A 15,004-nucleotide genomic window follows, 5' to 3' on the forward strand; every position below is an offset into this window, starting at 1 on the left:
TGTTTTCCCAATGCAGAAAGATGTGAAATATAACAAAAGTCTCTATGCTGTGGCCAGCCCTTCCCCAGGAGGAACCTGGTTCCTTTCCATCAATTACCTCAGAACATCAATTTTCCTCACACAAGTGTTTTCTGCCCTGCTTCACTGCCTTCCTTCTGTTGAAACGGTTACCTCAGTAACTGGCAAACTACCAAGTAGCAAAAACTGCTTCTATCTATCACTCAGTACTATGAAATCCTGTCCTCGAATTAGCAAACCACCAACTTCCCCGCCCCGCCCCTAATCTCCATTCAGGAAGGGTATCCTGGGATCAACTATGCTAGAGAAATACAAATATTTATTACCAACATAAAAGCATTCACTCCCCTAAGGATTTGCTTTCTCATAGGCAAACTGCCAGTTGTACATGGGGTATTTTTATAGCCTTCCTCCTCAGTAGCCAGCCAATGACTTCTATCATGTTAGGGAAGCACAATAATCCTTAGGGATGCTAAAGGGCCAGAGGACACATGAAGCTGTCCAGAGAACAGAATGGTCATCTTGGGTGAAATAGTTCTGGGTGGAGTTTGGGTGTACTGGGAAAGGCCACCACTCTGTGGCAAAAGACAGGCTTTGTATGTCATAGGCCCCAGGCATAATCCCCAGCCTCTTCAAATGGAGGCTCTTAGGCCGCACATTTGAGGAAGACCTTTGCCTTGATCCAGGAGAGCAGCTGGTAGGCTGAGCTGAGCTCAATGGGACATTAGACTAAACTAACTTCTTATATTTTAATTCCCACTAGCTTTTAATAGTGCTTTAACTTTTAAAACAATCCCCAGAAGGAGTATGCATGGAAGGAAAGAAAATTTCCCTCACAAATAGCTGCAGGATTGGCTGTTTTATGGCTTGTTTTGTGGCAGGCTTGCTGCTTTTCTTCTCTTGCACCCATTGTTCTGTTCTCCACCCTTGAGCTTCTCCTTCTCTTCCATTTCCCTGTTTTCTTCCCTCCCTTATGTCTTTTACTGTTTTCAGTCCCTCCCTCCCACCATGTTCAACTGACAGATACCTGTGGTTGCCTAGCAACCCCCCAAATGACCACCAAGATATCAGCATATCAGAAATCATGTGACCTTTAGAACTCATCTTTTGCCATCATCTTCCAGCAGGTAAATACTTTTTTGTTGCCATTCCCTCAGTTAATCCCTCATTCCTGCCCTATGTTTTAATTTTGTTTTTCATGTGTATTTTAGCTTTTGTTTTAGTTATTTTAATAAAGTGTTTTTGTTGGTTTTAATGGTTTTTAAGATGTGATTTTATTATGTAGGTTCTTAAGCTGTTAGCTGCCTTAATGCCCCTGATGAGGGCAGAAAGAAGGGGTATAAAATCTGTAAATAAAATGCCGGTGTGGTGTAGTGGTCAAGTTTCAGACTAGGATCTGGGAGATCCAGTTTCAAATCCTTATTCGTGCCACGAAAGCTCTCTTGGGCCAGTCACACACTCTCAGCCTAACCTATCTCACAGGGTTGTTGTGAGGCTAACATGGAGGAGACGAGAATGATCTAAGCCATTTTGAGTCCCCATGGGGAGGGGGGGGAGGCAGGATATAAGTAAAGTGAATAAAATTTTAAAATCTCTGTAGCATTCCTCTGAGCAAAATCCTCTGAAGGTGCCATGCTGCAAATGGTTAAGATTAACAGCAGTGCATGCATGTGGATTCTGTTTTGACTCTCATCTTGTGAAATAGCCTGCCTAAGGAGGTCAGGAAGGCTTCCATATTTCTGTTATTCTGTTATTCTGCCTGTTAGCCGCCCTGAGTGCCTGTTAGCCGCCCTGAGCCCGCCTGGCGGGGAGGGCGGGATATAAAAATAAAATATTATTATTATTATTATTATTATTATTATTATTATTATTATTATTATTATTATTATTATTCTACAGAATGTGCAAAACAGGAGGGCATTTTTATAAAGAGATTAGAAATATAGTATAATACAATAGTTTAGGTGAGTTTATAAAAGAATAGGATTGAATCGGATTGCAGACCACAGCAGTGTTTATTATATGCATCATCTTTCATCATCTATTATATGCATCATCTCCATCATTGCTATGGAGTCCACCCTTCAAAGCAGGCATTTTCTCTAAGGGAGCAGATCTCTGTTAGCTGAAGATCAGTTGTAAAAGAAGGAGATCTCCAGGCCCTGCCTGGAGGCTGGCAACCCTAACAGCACCCTGTTTTACTACATCATCTTCTACCATGCTAATCCACTTTCTACATTTGTGGGAACAGAGCAGCATCTTTTTCTGTGCACATACAACTTTGGTACATGGGAACAGAATACGGGATCTTTGAGAGTAAGCATTTGCCCATAATGAAGCTGTATGCACCTAGAGAAATACATGCATTTCCCTACTCACACAAAATGGTGACTGCACACATATTGGGAATTAGCGATAACTGCGGATAGTACTTGGTCTTGATATGTGTGATGCCCTAAAACTGAATACTTGAAAAGGGCCCTGGATATAGGGTTGCCAACTCCGGATTAGGAAATGGGGGCTGGGCAGGGTGGTGTTTGAGGAGGTGAGGGACCTGAGGGTGGGGAGGGGGGGTTAATGCCATAGAGTCCAACTGTTTTCTCTTAGAGAACTGATCTCTGTAGTCTGAGATTGGCTGTAATTCTGTGATATCTCCACCTGAATGTCTAGGGCAACCCCACCTGAATGTCTAGGGTACAATGAGTTGGCCTCCCCACAGTCATCCCATTGAGCTCAGGGCTGCCAGATCTGTGTTAGAAGATACCTGGAGACTTTGGGGAGGGGAGGGGGTTTGGGGAGGGGAGATGCCTCAGCAGTGTACAATGCTATGGAGTCCACCCTTCAAAGCAGGCATTTTCTCTAAGGGAGCAGATCTCTGTTAGCTGAAGATCAGTTGTAAAAGAAGGAGATCTCCAGGCCCTGCCTGGAGGCTGGCAACCCTAACAGCACCCTGTGCTTGCAGGAGAGAAACAAGTCATTTTTTAAAATTAGCCCCTAGTTTTGTGCTCCTGATCTGTAGAAATTAGCAGGTGATGATAAGGCTTTAGTTCCACGCTGTAAGCAAATAAAATCAATGGGACTTCTGAGTGTGCCTGCATACAAGTGGTTGTTATTAACTGAGCATGATTGCTAGCTTTGCTGTAGTTAAATTCCGGTTTGGTTTAGATTAAAAGCTTTAAAATGTTTAACTTGAGTTACCAACCTGTAGGTGTACTGGAGTACTGAAATTATAACTGGCCTCTATAGTACAGGCATTTGTTCCCTTGGAGCAAATGACAGCATCAGAGGGTAGACAATATATCTATGGCATCACATTCCTACTGTGCTTCCTCCACAAATTCCACCCACCCCATACACTGCCCCCCAAATCTCCATGAATTTCCCAAACCACAGTTGCAAAGCTACTAAAGTGTCTGTGAGATCCTACATAGAGATACATCCTTCAAAGTCCACAGACATTAGTGGATTTGGAAGGGTATAACTCTACTTATGATTGTACTATAGGTCTCAGATGTAGCATATTAGAATTCCTACTAGACAAGAAAGGTATTTCCACCATAATATGTAGCGGTATCTTCTTTTTCCCATTCATCTCCCCAGAGATGTACTGCTGAAACGTATTCCCCAAATACAGGTATCATCAGAGATTGCTTGGTTTTACTACATACTAGGATTGCTTTCCTCTAAATAAGAAAAAAAAAGGGAGAGGGAATCTCATTCCCATGAGAAGCAAGTCAAAATAGCAGCAGAGATCTCCGAGGTTGAAACATTTAACTGTCAACTTAATGAATAACTTCATCATTAGGAAATTCCCAAGAGTATTAATTATTCTTGAGAAGCGTCCCAGAGACCAACAGAGAACACAACACTTGAAGAAGATGAGGGGAGAAAGAAAAGAAGAGAACGTTCCCTAATTGGAAGACAGATGCAAAAAAAGAAAAGAAAAAAGAGGGAGGTTATCCCTCCTTGCAGAAACATCTCATGAGAAAATAAAAGTGGGGATGGGGGAGTGAAATAACCTACAAAGTATATAATAAAACAAGACCTAATACACCATAAGTATTAATTGGCTACCAACCAGAGATCACAGGGCAGGACTTTCCAGCTTTGTCCTCTTGTTGCAGCCCATTGAGCCCCTAAAATTAGATCTCCTCCCCTAGGAACAATATGGGGGCAAGGAGGGGACCTGCAGTGGAGGGACAGGACTCGTGTAAATCAGAATCCCCTCATCGAAAAACAGAAATGTTTTTCGGTCAGAAGAACTGAGTGGTTTGCTACATGTCGATATATAACATCTGAATCAACAAGATTAAGCAAAGTGGAAAAGTTGTAGGGAAGTTGCCCTATTACAGAACAATTTCTTTGCCACTTCACTGATCAACAGAAGGCCAAGCTGTCAGCCTGGTTCAAGAGTTCTTCATTGCAAGCAAAAGCTAGGTTAAGCCCTACTACAGAGCTAAGAACAACTCAGGTTTGCTACAAATTTCTCTTTACAGTGATATCCAAACAACGCCCCTCTGAGTGTTATATAATATTGCCTTTTGTACACATTTGCAATTCCAATAATGAAGGGAGCTGAAAAAGACCTACTCAGTCTTCACAAAGCCAAATTCAAACAGATAGAGGGGCAACACAACATGCTATTCACTAGAGCTATATAACTGGGAAGCAAGAGCAGAGTTAGGATAGTTTCATTCAACAAATTTGATAATTGCAAGCCATATAGAACAAAGATTCATGCGACAATGCCTGCACTGCAATAGAGAGACAAAGCACAGGCAAAAAGAGGTAGTTCTACATTCAGAGTAATTAACTTATTTATTTATTTATTTGTTCGATTTATATCCCGCCCTACCCCACCAAGGCGGGCTCAGGGCGGCTTACAATACAACTTACAACTTGTGAAACTCGTACCACAGGATGTACTGAGGGTCACTAGTTTAGATGATTTTGACAGTGTGTTAGACTAACTAGAGACAGAATTCAACGAGATATGGACCTACTGAAACATATGAAGCCGCCTTATACTGAATCAGACCCTCGGCCCATCAAAGTCAGTATTGTCTACTCAGACTGACAGCAGCTCTCCAGGGTCTCTTGCTGAGGTTTTTCCATGCCTACTTGCCTGGACCCTTTTTAGTTGGAGATGCCAAGGATTGAACCTGCGACCTTCTGCTTACCAAGCAGATGCTCTACCACTGAGCCACTGTCCCTCCCCCTGGAACATAAGAAACATAAGAGAACATAAGAGAAGCCATGTTAGATCAGGCCAATGGCCCATCCAGTCCAACATTCTGTGTCACACAGCGGCCAAATATATATATATATATATATATATATACACACACATACACACTGTGGCTAATAGCCACTGATGGACCTCTGCTCCATATTTTTATCTAACCCCCTCTTGAAGGTGGCCATGCTTGTGGCCGCCACCACCTCCTGTGGCAGTGAATTCCACATGTTAATCACCCTTTGGGTGAAGAAGTACTTCCTTTTATCCGTTTTAACCTGTCTGCTCAGCAATTTCATCGAATGCCCACGAGTTCTCGTATTGTGAGAAAGGGAGAAAAGTACTTCTTTCTCTACTTTCTCTATCCCATGGAAAAGTGAATGGATGTGAATAAGATGCAATTCAACAAAGAAAAGTGCAGAGTTTTACATCTACACACATACTGGAGATGGGGGGGCACACTTCCAGGTAGCAGTGTGTGTGTGAACAAGATCTTGGCATACAAGTGGACTGTAAGCTAAATCTGAGCAGTCAGTGTGATGCAGCAGCAAAAAAAGCTAATATGGTCTTGGGGTGTATCAACGGAGGCAGAACATCCAAATTATAAGATGTCATAGTCCTGCTGTACACCACATTGGTCAGACCGCACCTGGAATATTGTGTGCAGTTCGGGAGGCTTTACTTCAAAAAGACTGTGGAAAGAATGGAGTGGGTGCAGAGGAGAGTGATGAAGATGATATGGGGCCTGGAGATGAAGCCCTATGATGAAAGGTTGAGGGACCTGGGAATGTTCAGTCTGGAGAAGAGGATGTTCAGGGAGGACATGGTTGCTCTCTTTAAGTATTTGAAAGACTGTCATTTAGAGGAGGGTAGGGAGTGGTTCCTGTTATCAATAGCAGCAGAGGATAGGACTCACAATAATGGGTTTAAATTATGGGCAGAAAGGTACTGGCTATATATTGGGGGTGGGTGGGTAACAGTAAGCATAGTTCAGCAGTGGAACTGGCTGTTCAAGGAAGTGGTGAGCCCCCTTCCCGCTGGCAGTCTTCAAGCAGCAGCTGGATGAACATTTCTCAGGGATGCTTTAGACTGATCCTTCATTGAGCAGGGGGCTGGACTACATAGCCTGTAGGACCTCTTCCAACTGTAAGATGCTAAATTCATAAAGGCAGACTAAATGGAACCTCCACATCCAACGCCATTACAGGGTGGAAAAGCAAATCAGCATATAACATGATATAGATATTTTGAGACAAACCAGGAACAACAAGCCAAGTGTACAGGGTCAACAGATGTATGGATCCAATTAAGGGGGAACAATGGTTGAAGCAATAAATATGTCAAAATAGGAAATAAGCGTGTAAGAGAATTTTTTCTAATTGTGGAAAAGTTAACTGAGATTCCTTTACAATGTCCCCATCTATCACCTCTTAAGCATGAAAGTAACAAACAGCATTTCTTTCTTTTAGTTGGGGTGGGGTGCAGTATATTTCAAGTTTAATTGCATTACTTTACAATCACTATATATACATCCACTACAAGTCATGGAACTACTCAGTGGGTCTTACACAAACATTTAGACTGCGCTGCAAAACTTGGTTTAAACCATTTTTCCCCTACATGCTACCTTCTGTTTTCCAGTGCAACAAACCTCCAGGTCAATTTCAAAGTTGGACACTTTAAGTGGACAAAACTAGCATTTCACATACTGCTTTTGGAGATCCAAAGCACTTCCTATACATTAACGAGGCAGTTGTTACCATGATGCATATGACTGTCAGAGGCCAAGGACCAAATTTCACTTTATGTTGAGGATCTGTGACCAGATTCCCCCAATCTGCAATCCAGCATTAAAAAGCACCTGAGAAGAAGGGTAGAGGAAGAGTGTTCACATCTTTCCTGCATCATTATTTTCCAGATCAACACTGTCCTCCCTGGATTCCTCTTAGCCCTCCAGGAAAACAGAGGGTGCCTATCCTTTTCCCCCCTTACCAGAGATAAAAGCAAACAACTTTCACTCGCCAATGCCACAGCCCTAATACATAATTAACCCCACTCACAGATGCCCTAAAGCAGGGGTCATTTTGTGGGAAAATAGGTGGTGGAGCTCATTAGCATAACTCATTTGCATATGCCCCCCCAGCCAAAAGCAACCCAATCCAAAAAAAGGAGAGCCCTGGGCGAGGCAGAAATCCAGCCAGCCCAAGCAGGCCTCACTCACCTGGGGCTCTCCTGGGTCGCCCCACCCCCAGTCAAAAGGCCAGCAAGCCACCTGCTGTCCAAAATCACATAAGAAGTGGAGAAAGGGTGGCGTGGGCTTCTCCAGGGATTAATGAGGGCTGCTGAGGTGTGTGGCAAAGCCCCTGGCGGCTGGCTACCTGCCCACTCTCCTTATCCAGGGATTGTTATGCTGCACCTACTATTCAATGGACAAGGTAGATGGGGAGGAAGACGGGGAACCCTCAAAAAAGGTTCAGGAGCTGCGGTCCTGTGAGCTCCTGCTGAATCAGAGGCCTGTCCTAAAGTGAGATTTTATTGGAACCAGGAATAACTAGATCAGTCTCACAATAACATTAGAAATTGTATGGGGGAAAAAACAGGCTTACCGAAAGCTTGGTGGGGCTACCGAGATGGTTGCTGGAAGGCATTCCCTATTTCATTTTGTAAAGTTTCTAAGTGGGGCCATGACATGAGGAGGGAGAGGCTTGAAGCCTCCCCCTGCACCATCTCCCCAATCTAAAATAGCCTATTGTGGCACTATTTACCCCATTGTAAAACCTTACATGTATTGAAACAGTCCTGACACAGAACTTCCAGTGTATTGTATAGATTCATATGCTTCCTCCCTGGATTCTGGAACTGAAATGAAAAATTATACCTGCCATAATTGCTGTGTCTACTTGCCCTTTTTTAAAATACTATGTTTAGTGGCTTCAAACAGTATAAACTGGCTTTTAACGCAGTTCATGGGCCTTTACAACAAATGACCCCATATAAAAGAAAGATATTCTGTTGCAGCAAAGTTATGAGTGTGTTAAAAATGGTAATCATTTCAAAACCCCTGTAAACACTCAGGAGATACTTATGCCAAAAAAGAAAGAAAGAAAGGGGAGAGGGGATGAACTCACAGCCTTCTTGCAAAGAAAACTGCATGAGGTTATTTTATACAAGTTTTGTGACTGAAAGTTTAAGCAATTCAGGGAGAAAGAAACCTGTAATTTCTGGGAATTATTGTTACTAGAGGGTAGAAAAAATATCCCTATACCTCAATAGGTAAATAAAGCACTGGCATGTAATGATGAGCATCTTAATAAATGGATTCAAGCAGTCAAATATTGCCAGATGTGTGCAGCAGCTAGTGCTTCTCAAATCATTTTGGTGACAATCAAATGTACCCCAATGAGTCAAGACCACTTTTGCAGACCAAATCACCTTCTTGCCCCTTCCTCTAGTTGCACAGCACAGGTATTCATTATTAGTGCACTTTTAAAAGCTTAGAAGTGCTTACAAGCAGCTGAAGGCCTGGGAAGGGTTAACTGAGTGACAGCCTGCTCCAAGGAATCTGATCTCTTAGCATCAGCTGAGCAGAGACAGTCTTGAGAGAGCTGCATGCTAAGGAGAGAGTCAGTCAGATTTCTGCCTTGAATGAGTTACGTCTGATTTTAGCTTTAGCTGAAAGCAGTTTTAAACAGATGGAGAACTGGGGGAAAGCTGGCAGGGAAATTTGGGATGTTAGGTGAAGACTCCCATCTGGACCAAGAAAAGGGGATAGATTTTCTAGAGAATTTCCCTACCCAGTCTAAGCAGGGTGATAGCTTGGAAGAGTGCAAAGATCCCTGGTCTGGTGTGGTTAGAAAGTGCCAACTGCCTTTAGAGACCTTGTCAGTTAAAAACTCAAGACAAGTACTTGTGTTTCAAGAGAAGGGGTTTGTGTACTGGAAAGAGCGTACCAGCCTTCTGGAAATCAAAAGAGAAGAGAAAATTCAAAGAAATTATATTGGAGTGTTGGAGAAAACACTGAAATGAAAGCCTCTCAACACAAAGATTTAAGTAGTGTGAATAGCTTAAGGAGCTCTCATTAGCCTAAAACATAAGAAATAAAATCTGTGCATGTGTTCAACTTTACTTCAGAATTAGCTATATTGAGTTACCTCAGAAATGTTCAACCCCTGACTCCACTTGACTTTTCCCCTGTATTTTGTTAATTTTGTTTTGTATATTTTGTTAATTTTGAATTTCAAAATGTCCCAGGTGCAATTTAAGGGGGCTCCCAATCCTTCCGTTCAGGTTCCAGGACTGAGCAGACGGTCAAAATATTATACTGTGATAGGATGGACCAGCCAGAATTCTTCAGGAAAAAAACAAACAGGCAATTAGGGCAGCTCAGTTATAAAAGGGAAAGAAAAACGGAGGGAAAATCTTCTCTCTGATGGAGAGAAAGGGAAGGGGGTTGTCATATTTGGTGGCAGTTCCAGGAGCATAAGAATATACACCTCTGCCTTGAATGGTTTAATGTGAGTCAAGAGGACTTGCCAGAGTTCATTTCTGTAAACTATTCAGAATGCAAGGAACATCTGAATAAGATTGCCTCTGAGCACACATGGAGCACATTTTATTGCTCCATAGCACATCTAAGAAGAGGAGCAAAAAAATGTAATCCTTTGACCCGGGCAGGGTTCCTAAGCAGCCTTGATTACAGTCCATTTCATAGAAGGCAGTTTTGGATAGTTCTCTTAACATGCTAGTTCATTATTATATAAAAATCTGCAGTCTATAGGATCTGCTGCTGTCACTATGTGATTCAGCGACTGGAATTCCAGATGTGCACTTTACCCAGTGCTGGGTCAAAGTATCTTGCCACCCAAAGGAACATACACCTGTCTCTTACTGGTCCTGCATGGCCACTAGCCAGATCCAACCAAACTGGCTCTGATGCTCTCTCCCCTCCCACTCCCTCTGGGGAGGAAACTCAGCAAGGATGTGTTGTCACATCCTTCACTTTGTGGTCTATCACAGAATCTTCCCTCAGGAGCTGCTATTTCCCCCAGGTGGATTAATCTCTGTGATCTGAAGATTAGTAATAATTCTAAAAGACCTTCATCTTGATAACCCTGGAGAGAGCTGAGCCATTATGGTACTTCAGCACCCTCTTCATTGTGCTGCCCCAAATAGTTGTTTGGACAGGTTGGCCAGAGAACAAGCCTAGAATTTGCCCATAAAATGCAGCTGTGAGGAGTGCCAAGCCGGACCAATGCCATGGCACTGGAGAGTAAGAGGGGATGTTAACCAACCTCAAGCAGGGACTGGAGTTCCTGCAAAATTACAACATATCTCTGTCCTGCAAGGATCAGTTCCAGTGGAGGAAATGGCAGATTTTGGAGTGTAGACTCCATGGCATCATGTTGGGTCCTTTTCCAATACCAAACTCCACCCTTCCTAGGTGCTGCTAGGATTATCAGGGTTCAGCCAGCAACCCCCAGGGGCATTTGGGGGGGGGGGGCGGCAGCAGAGACTAGCATGCTGACATTACTTCCAGAAGTGACAGCATGGGGCACTCTAGGATTTACAAAAACTCTAAGGTAAAAACCATAGAACTTTGTGCAAATCCTATACTGTCTCATTCTTCAGTCTGTTTTCTGTCTACTCTGCTACAACCAGCAAGCTGCTTGTTGAAAACAGGAGATCTATACAGGGCTACTGTATCAAAAGACCTATCTAGTACAATGCACCAGACGACTTAGGGGGCCCCTCATGCAGGAAATCAAATAGCCCCCATGAACTTGCAAAGAAAAAGCGTTATTTATAAGAACACCTTGTCACCTGTTAGAGAACATCCCCCCCTCCCCAGTTTTTACTGGTGGTTGACCATTTGTCTCATCAGGGTTTCTTCCCCTCTTTCTGATCTCTCCATCCTTTTCTAAAATATGCCCATTCAACATTTTGCAAAGCTGTCCCTATCAATTAAACAAGCTGGTCAGAGATCTTGGGTTGTTATGGTAGTCCACAGAGTTCTAAAGGATTATTTATTGCGTTAAGTGTTTTGACGTGCTAATATTTCTGTGATTAGTCACTGTCTACTTTCAAGTGACTAAAAATACTTTCATTGCTAACCTATACCATCCATTACCAGCTCTGTATCAATAACCTTGCACCAGGTTAGAAGAGAAAATGAAGTTTTCTTTGGGTTTTTTACAAAGGAAACTGCAGACTACTAAATGCTGTGATTTCTGAGTTTGTATGCTTGGACCATGAATGCTTCCAGACTAGTGAATAATCCTGTGGCTGGTTGCATGCTAAACTCCAATAAGCAACTTTGGAGCCCAAGAAACTGTTTTCCATTTTTTTAAAAAATGGGTTTGGGGTGCATGTGTGCAAAAGACAGCTCATCGGTTCCAACTGAATGGCATCGTCTATCAGTTCTGCCCTAGGCAGAAACTGCATGCTCACCTCTGGTTAGATTACCCATGTGCACTGGATATTCTGCCAACCAGCAAGATTTGCAGCATACTATGGCATGTCTGCCCTGATCAGGATGTCCCAGGCTTGGTAGGTAATCAAGGTTGACCTTCATTAACATTTGGATAGAAGACCACCAAGGAAGTCCGGGGTTGCTACAGAGAGGCAGGCAATGGCAAGTCACCAGAAAATCCATGGAATCGCCATTAAGTTAGCTACAACCTGATGGTACTTTCCACCATCACCAAGGCATGACTCTATCACACCTCTGAAATCTACACAGCAGGGGGATGTGACCTCTGCAGTGGTGCTGTCAACATCTGTATGTCAGAAGCAACACTGGCATTAGGTTGTACAGCAGCATGTACATCTGTGTCCTCTAGGATGGCTCATTCTGCAGCATCTCAGCATGACTCGGTGATGGTGGAAAGTGCTGTCAAGCTGTAGACAACTTCACAGTGACTCAATTGGATTTTCTCGGCTAGAGACTTTCTGAGGTGGTTTGCCATTGCCTGCCTCTGCATAGGCATTTTGCAACATGTTAGCACAACTACATACAGACAAGAAGCCTAAGCATCACTTACGAACTTGTGCATGGGTATACACAATACGCATCCAAGCATGTGCCAGACTGCTATTTTTTATAAAGTGTGTGTGTCTAGAAAGTCTAGAACTTTCCACTGAGGGGAGGGGTCTTCATGTCACCTGTCCAGCATCAACTTCTCAAGGACCAGAACGGAATCCTTTTCCCTTGGCTGAGCCACAGCTTCTAGCTCACATGACACATTCCTCAATGCCCTGTCTTCCCCCCCCCCCACCAAAGAGAACCTGGGAGCTGATGCCTTCTTGCCAGCCTTACCTCCATCCGCATAGGTCTCTGTGCCATAACCATCCTGAAGCCCGTTGTTCCAGGTGCCTTCATACTTGGCTCCGCTGCTGACGTTCTGCCGTATCCCGTACCTTCCCTTGAAGCCGTGGGTCCACTCGCCTTTGTAAAGCCAGCGTCCTTTGGTCTCGATCCCCAAGCCGTGCCTCTTGCCCTGAGACCAGTATCCTTCGTAGGTGTTGCCACTGGGCCACGTGTAGACTCCCACCACTTCAAAGCCATAGTTCCAGGAGCCAGAGTATTCACCCTGGCCCTTGGGGCCGGTGCAGATGCCATGCCCGTGGGCCTTGCCCCCTTCCCAGCCCCCGCAATACGCCCCTCCATCATCAAAGTCAAACCTTCCGCCACTCATGGTACCAACAAGCCACCAATTCCCGCTCTTCTCTCCTTCCTATTTTAGCCAGATTGCTTCTTCATTAGGTGAAAGCTGAAGACACTGCTGCATAGTCAAGGGATTCCCAGAAGAAGGTGTTACACCCTCGCCAGAGGATGGAAACAGGAAGGAAAGAAAAGGGCAGCAAGACTCAGATGCAGAGGGAGGGCAACCTGCCAAGCACTAACCTGTGGGATAAGGAGACATGGAAAAGACCCTGAACTGGCCTTTGGGGGCAGGCTGGAGATCCCGGGAAACTTCCCTTTCAGCTGCAATCCACTCCAGTCCACATCCCTTCCTCCAAATCATGCCCCGGGCCAAGGGGATGGGATGCTCATCTGCAGGACACCAGCCCCCACATCCCCGCTGCCCAGTCTACACTGGGGAGGGGGAAGCAGCTGGCCCTTTAAGAGCCTATGCACAAGGAAGTAAGGAAGAGCTGGGTGCCTTTAACCCCCCCCCTCCCTCCCCTGGGCCACTGCGCTCTCCCAGATTGCTGCTGGAGGCCCCCCCCACACACCCTGTGCCACCTTCTAGAGTCCCAGAAGCTCCGCGCGTCTTTGGCTCTGCCTCTGCAGCGAGCCTCCCTTCCCTCTTTCCTTCCACCACCTCCAGCAAGAAAGGTCAACTGTGCCCTAACAAGGCCATCGGATCCCCAGCGCTGCGCCTAAAATAAACTCCCAGAGCCCGGCCCCTTTTCCAGGGCCCTTTTATGGAGGACTGAGGCAGCCCCCCCCCCTCCCCGCACACACAGCCGCTTTTGGCCTGGGACCAACAAAAAAAAAAGAAGGGAGAGAAAGAGAGAGAGAGACGGAGAAAGCAGGAGTCGGTTTTAAAAATAGCACGCTGGGAAGCGTCCGGCGCGATCTTCGCCTGTTGCAGGGTTTTGAAAGAGTCTTCTAATTCCGCATCGAAGTTTGCTTTGGCTGGAAAGAAGTTCTGCTCATAACGACAGAAAAGCGCGGCGGGGGTGGGTGGTGGGTGGGAGAGAATCGGAGAACGTTCACAGGAGAAAAACAGTGTGCGTGTCTGGGGTGGGGGGGGGGGAATCGATCCTGAAAGGCCAGTTTTCTGAGGTGCGGCAGTTAACTTCCCTTGGAAAGTACCTGTGAGTCGTTGAATGGCACTCTCAGCCTGGGCCTGTTTTGAGATAATTCTCCCTAGAAAACAATGGTGAATAACCCTTTTCTAAAAAATACTGAACAAATTGTATGGTGACCAAGACCTGAGACAGCCAGCTATAAAGCTCATGGGATGGCTTCCAGTGTCCTCGCCTCACTGATGGACCTCCAGATGGCACCTGGGCTTTTCTGCCATTGTGTGACAGTGTTGGACTGGATGGGCTGTTGGCCTGATCCAACATGGCTCCTCTTATGTTATGTTCTTTAGCAATTGCTTATGTAGCACAGGACTCAGGTGGACAGCCTGAAGCAAGAGAACAAAATTCAGGTCCAGTGGCACCTTTAAGACCAACGAAGTTTAATTCTGGGTATAAGCTTTCATATAGACATATGAAGCTGCCTTATACTGAATCAGACCCTCAGTCCATCAAAGTCAGTATTGTCTACTCAGACTGGCAGCGGCTCTCCAGGGTCTCAAACTGAGGTTTTTCACACCTATTTGCCTGGACCCTTTTTTGGAGATGCCAGGGATTGAACCTGGGACCTTCTGCTTACCAAGCAGGTGCTCTACCACTGAGCCATTGTCCCTTTCGTGTTCATGCACAGGATTGTTGTTGCTGGAATCAGGCATGTCACCTTAGACTTCTTCAAGAAAAAGTCAGAATAATAGTGAGATAATGCCATAAGCTAGTGGCATTCTTTCCCATGGCATCCCCCCTCCCTCCCCACTAGCACTTTGAAAACTAGTTTGGTTGTAAAACAAAGCAGATTCAAGTAACACCTTTAAGACCAACAAAATTTTATTCAGAATGTAATCTTTCGTGTGTTCTAAGCACACTTCACCGGGCAGTAGGAGGGAATGGCAAGCAGTCCTAAATATAGAAAAAGTGGGCAGTGAATCAGCATGTAAAACC

At 44.7% G+C, this 15,004-nt stretch overlaps 1 protein-coding gene across 1 annotated transcript in view; it reads right to left on the reverse strand.

Moving 5' to 3' along the window:
* Window positions 1–12,988, reverse strand: part of JPH2 (junctophilin 2) — a 105,224-nt gene extending 92,236 nt beyond the window's left edge. Inside the window, exon 1 of the mRNA XM_060230863.1 lies at window positions 12,570–12,988. Within this exon, the coding sequence (XP_060086846.1) occupies window positions 12,570–12,948 (379 nt within the window). The 5' untranslated portion in view covers window positions 12,949–12,988. The remainder of the gene's footprint in view (window positions 1–12,569) is intronic.
* Window positions 12,989–15,004: the final 2,016 nt, after the last annotated feature.

Source organism: Heteronotia binoei, chromosome 2 (genome assembly GCF_032191835.1).
Source record: "Heteronotia binoei isolate CCM8104 ecotype False Entrance Well chromosome 2, APGP_CSIRO_Hbin_v1, whole genome shotgun sequence".
Classification (NCBI taxonomy): Eukaryota; Metazoa; Chordata; class Lepidosauria; order Squamata; family Gekkonidae; genus Heteronotia; species Heteronotia binoei.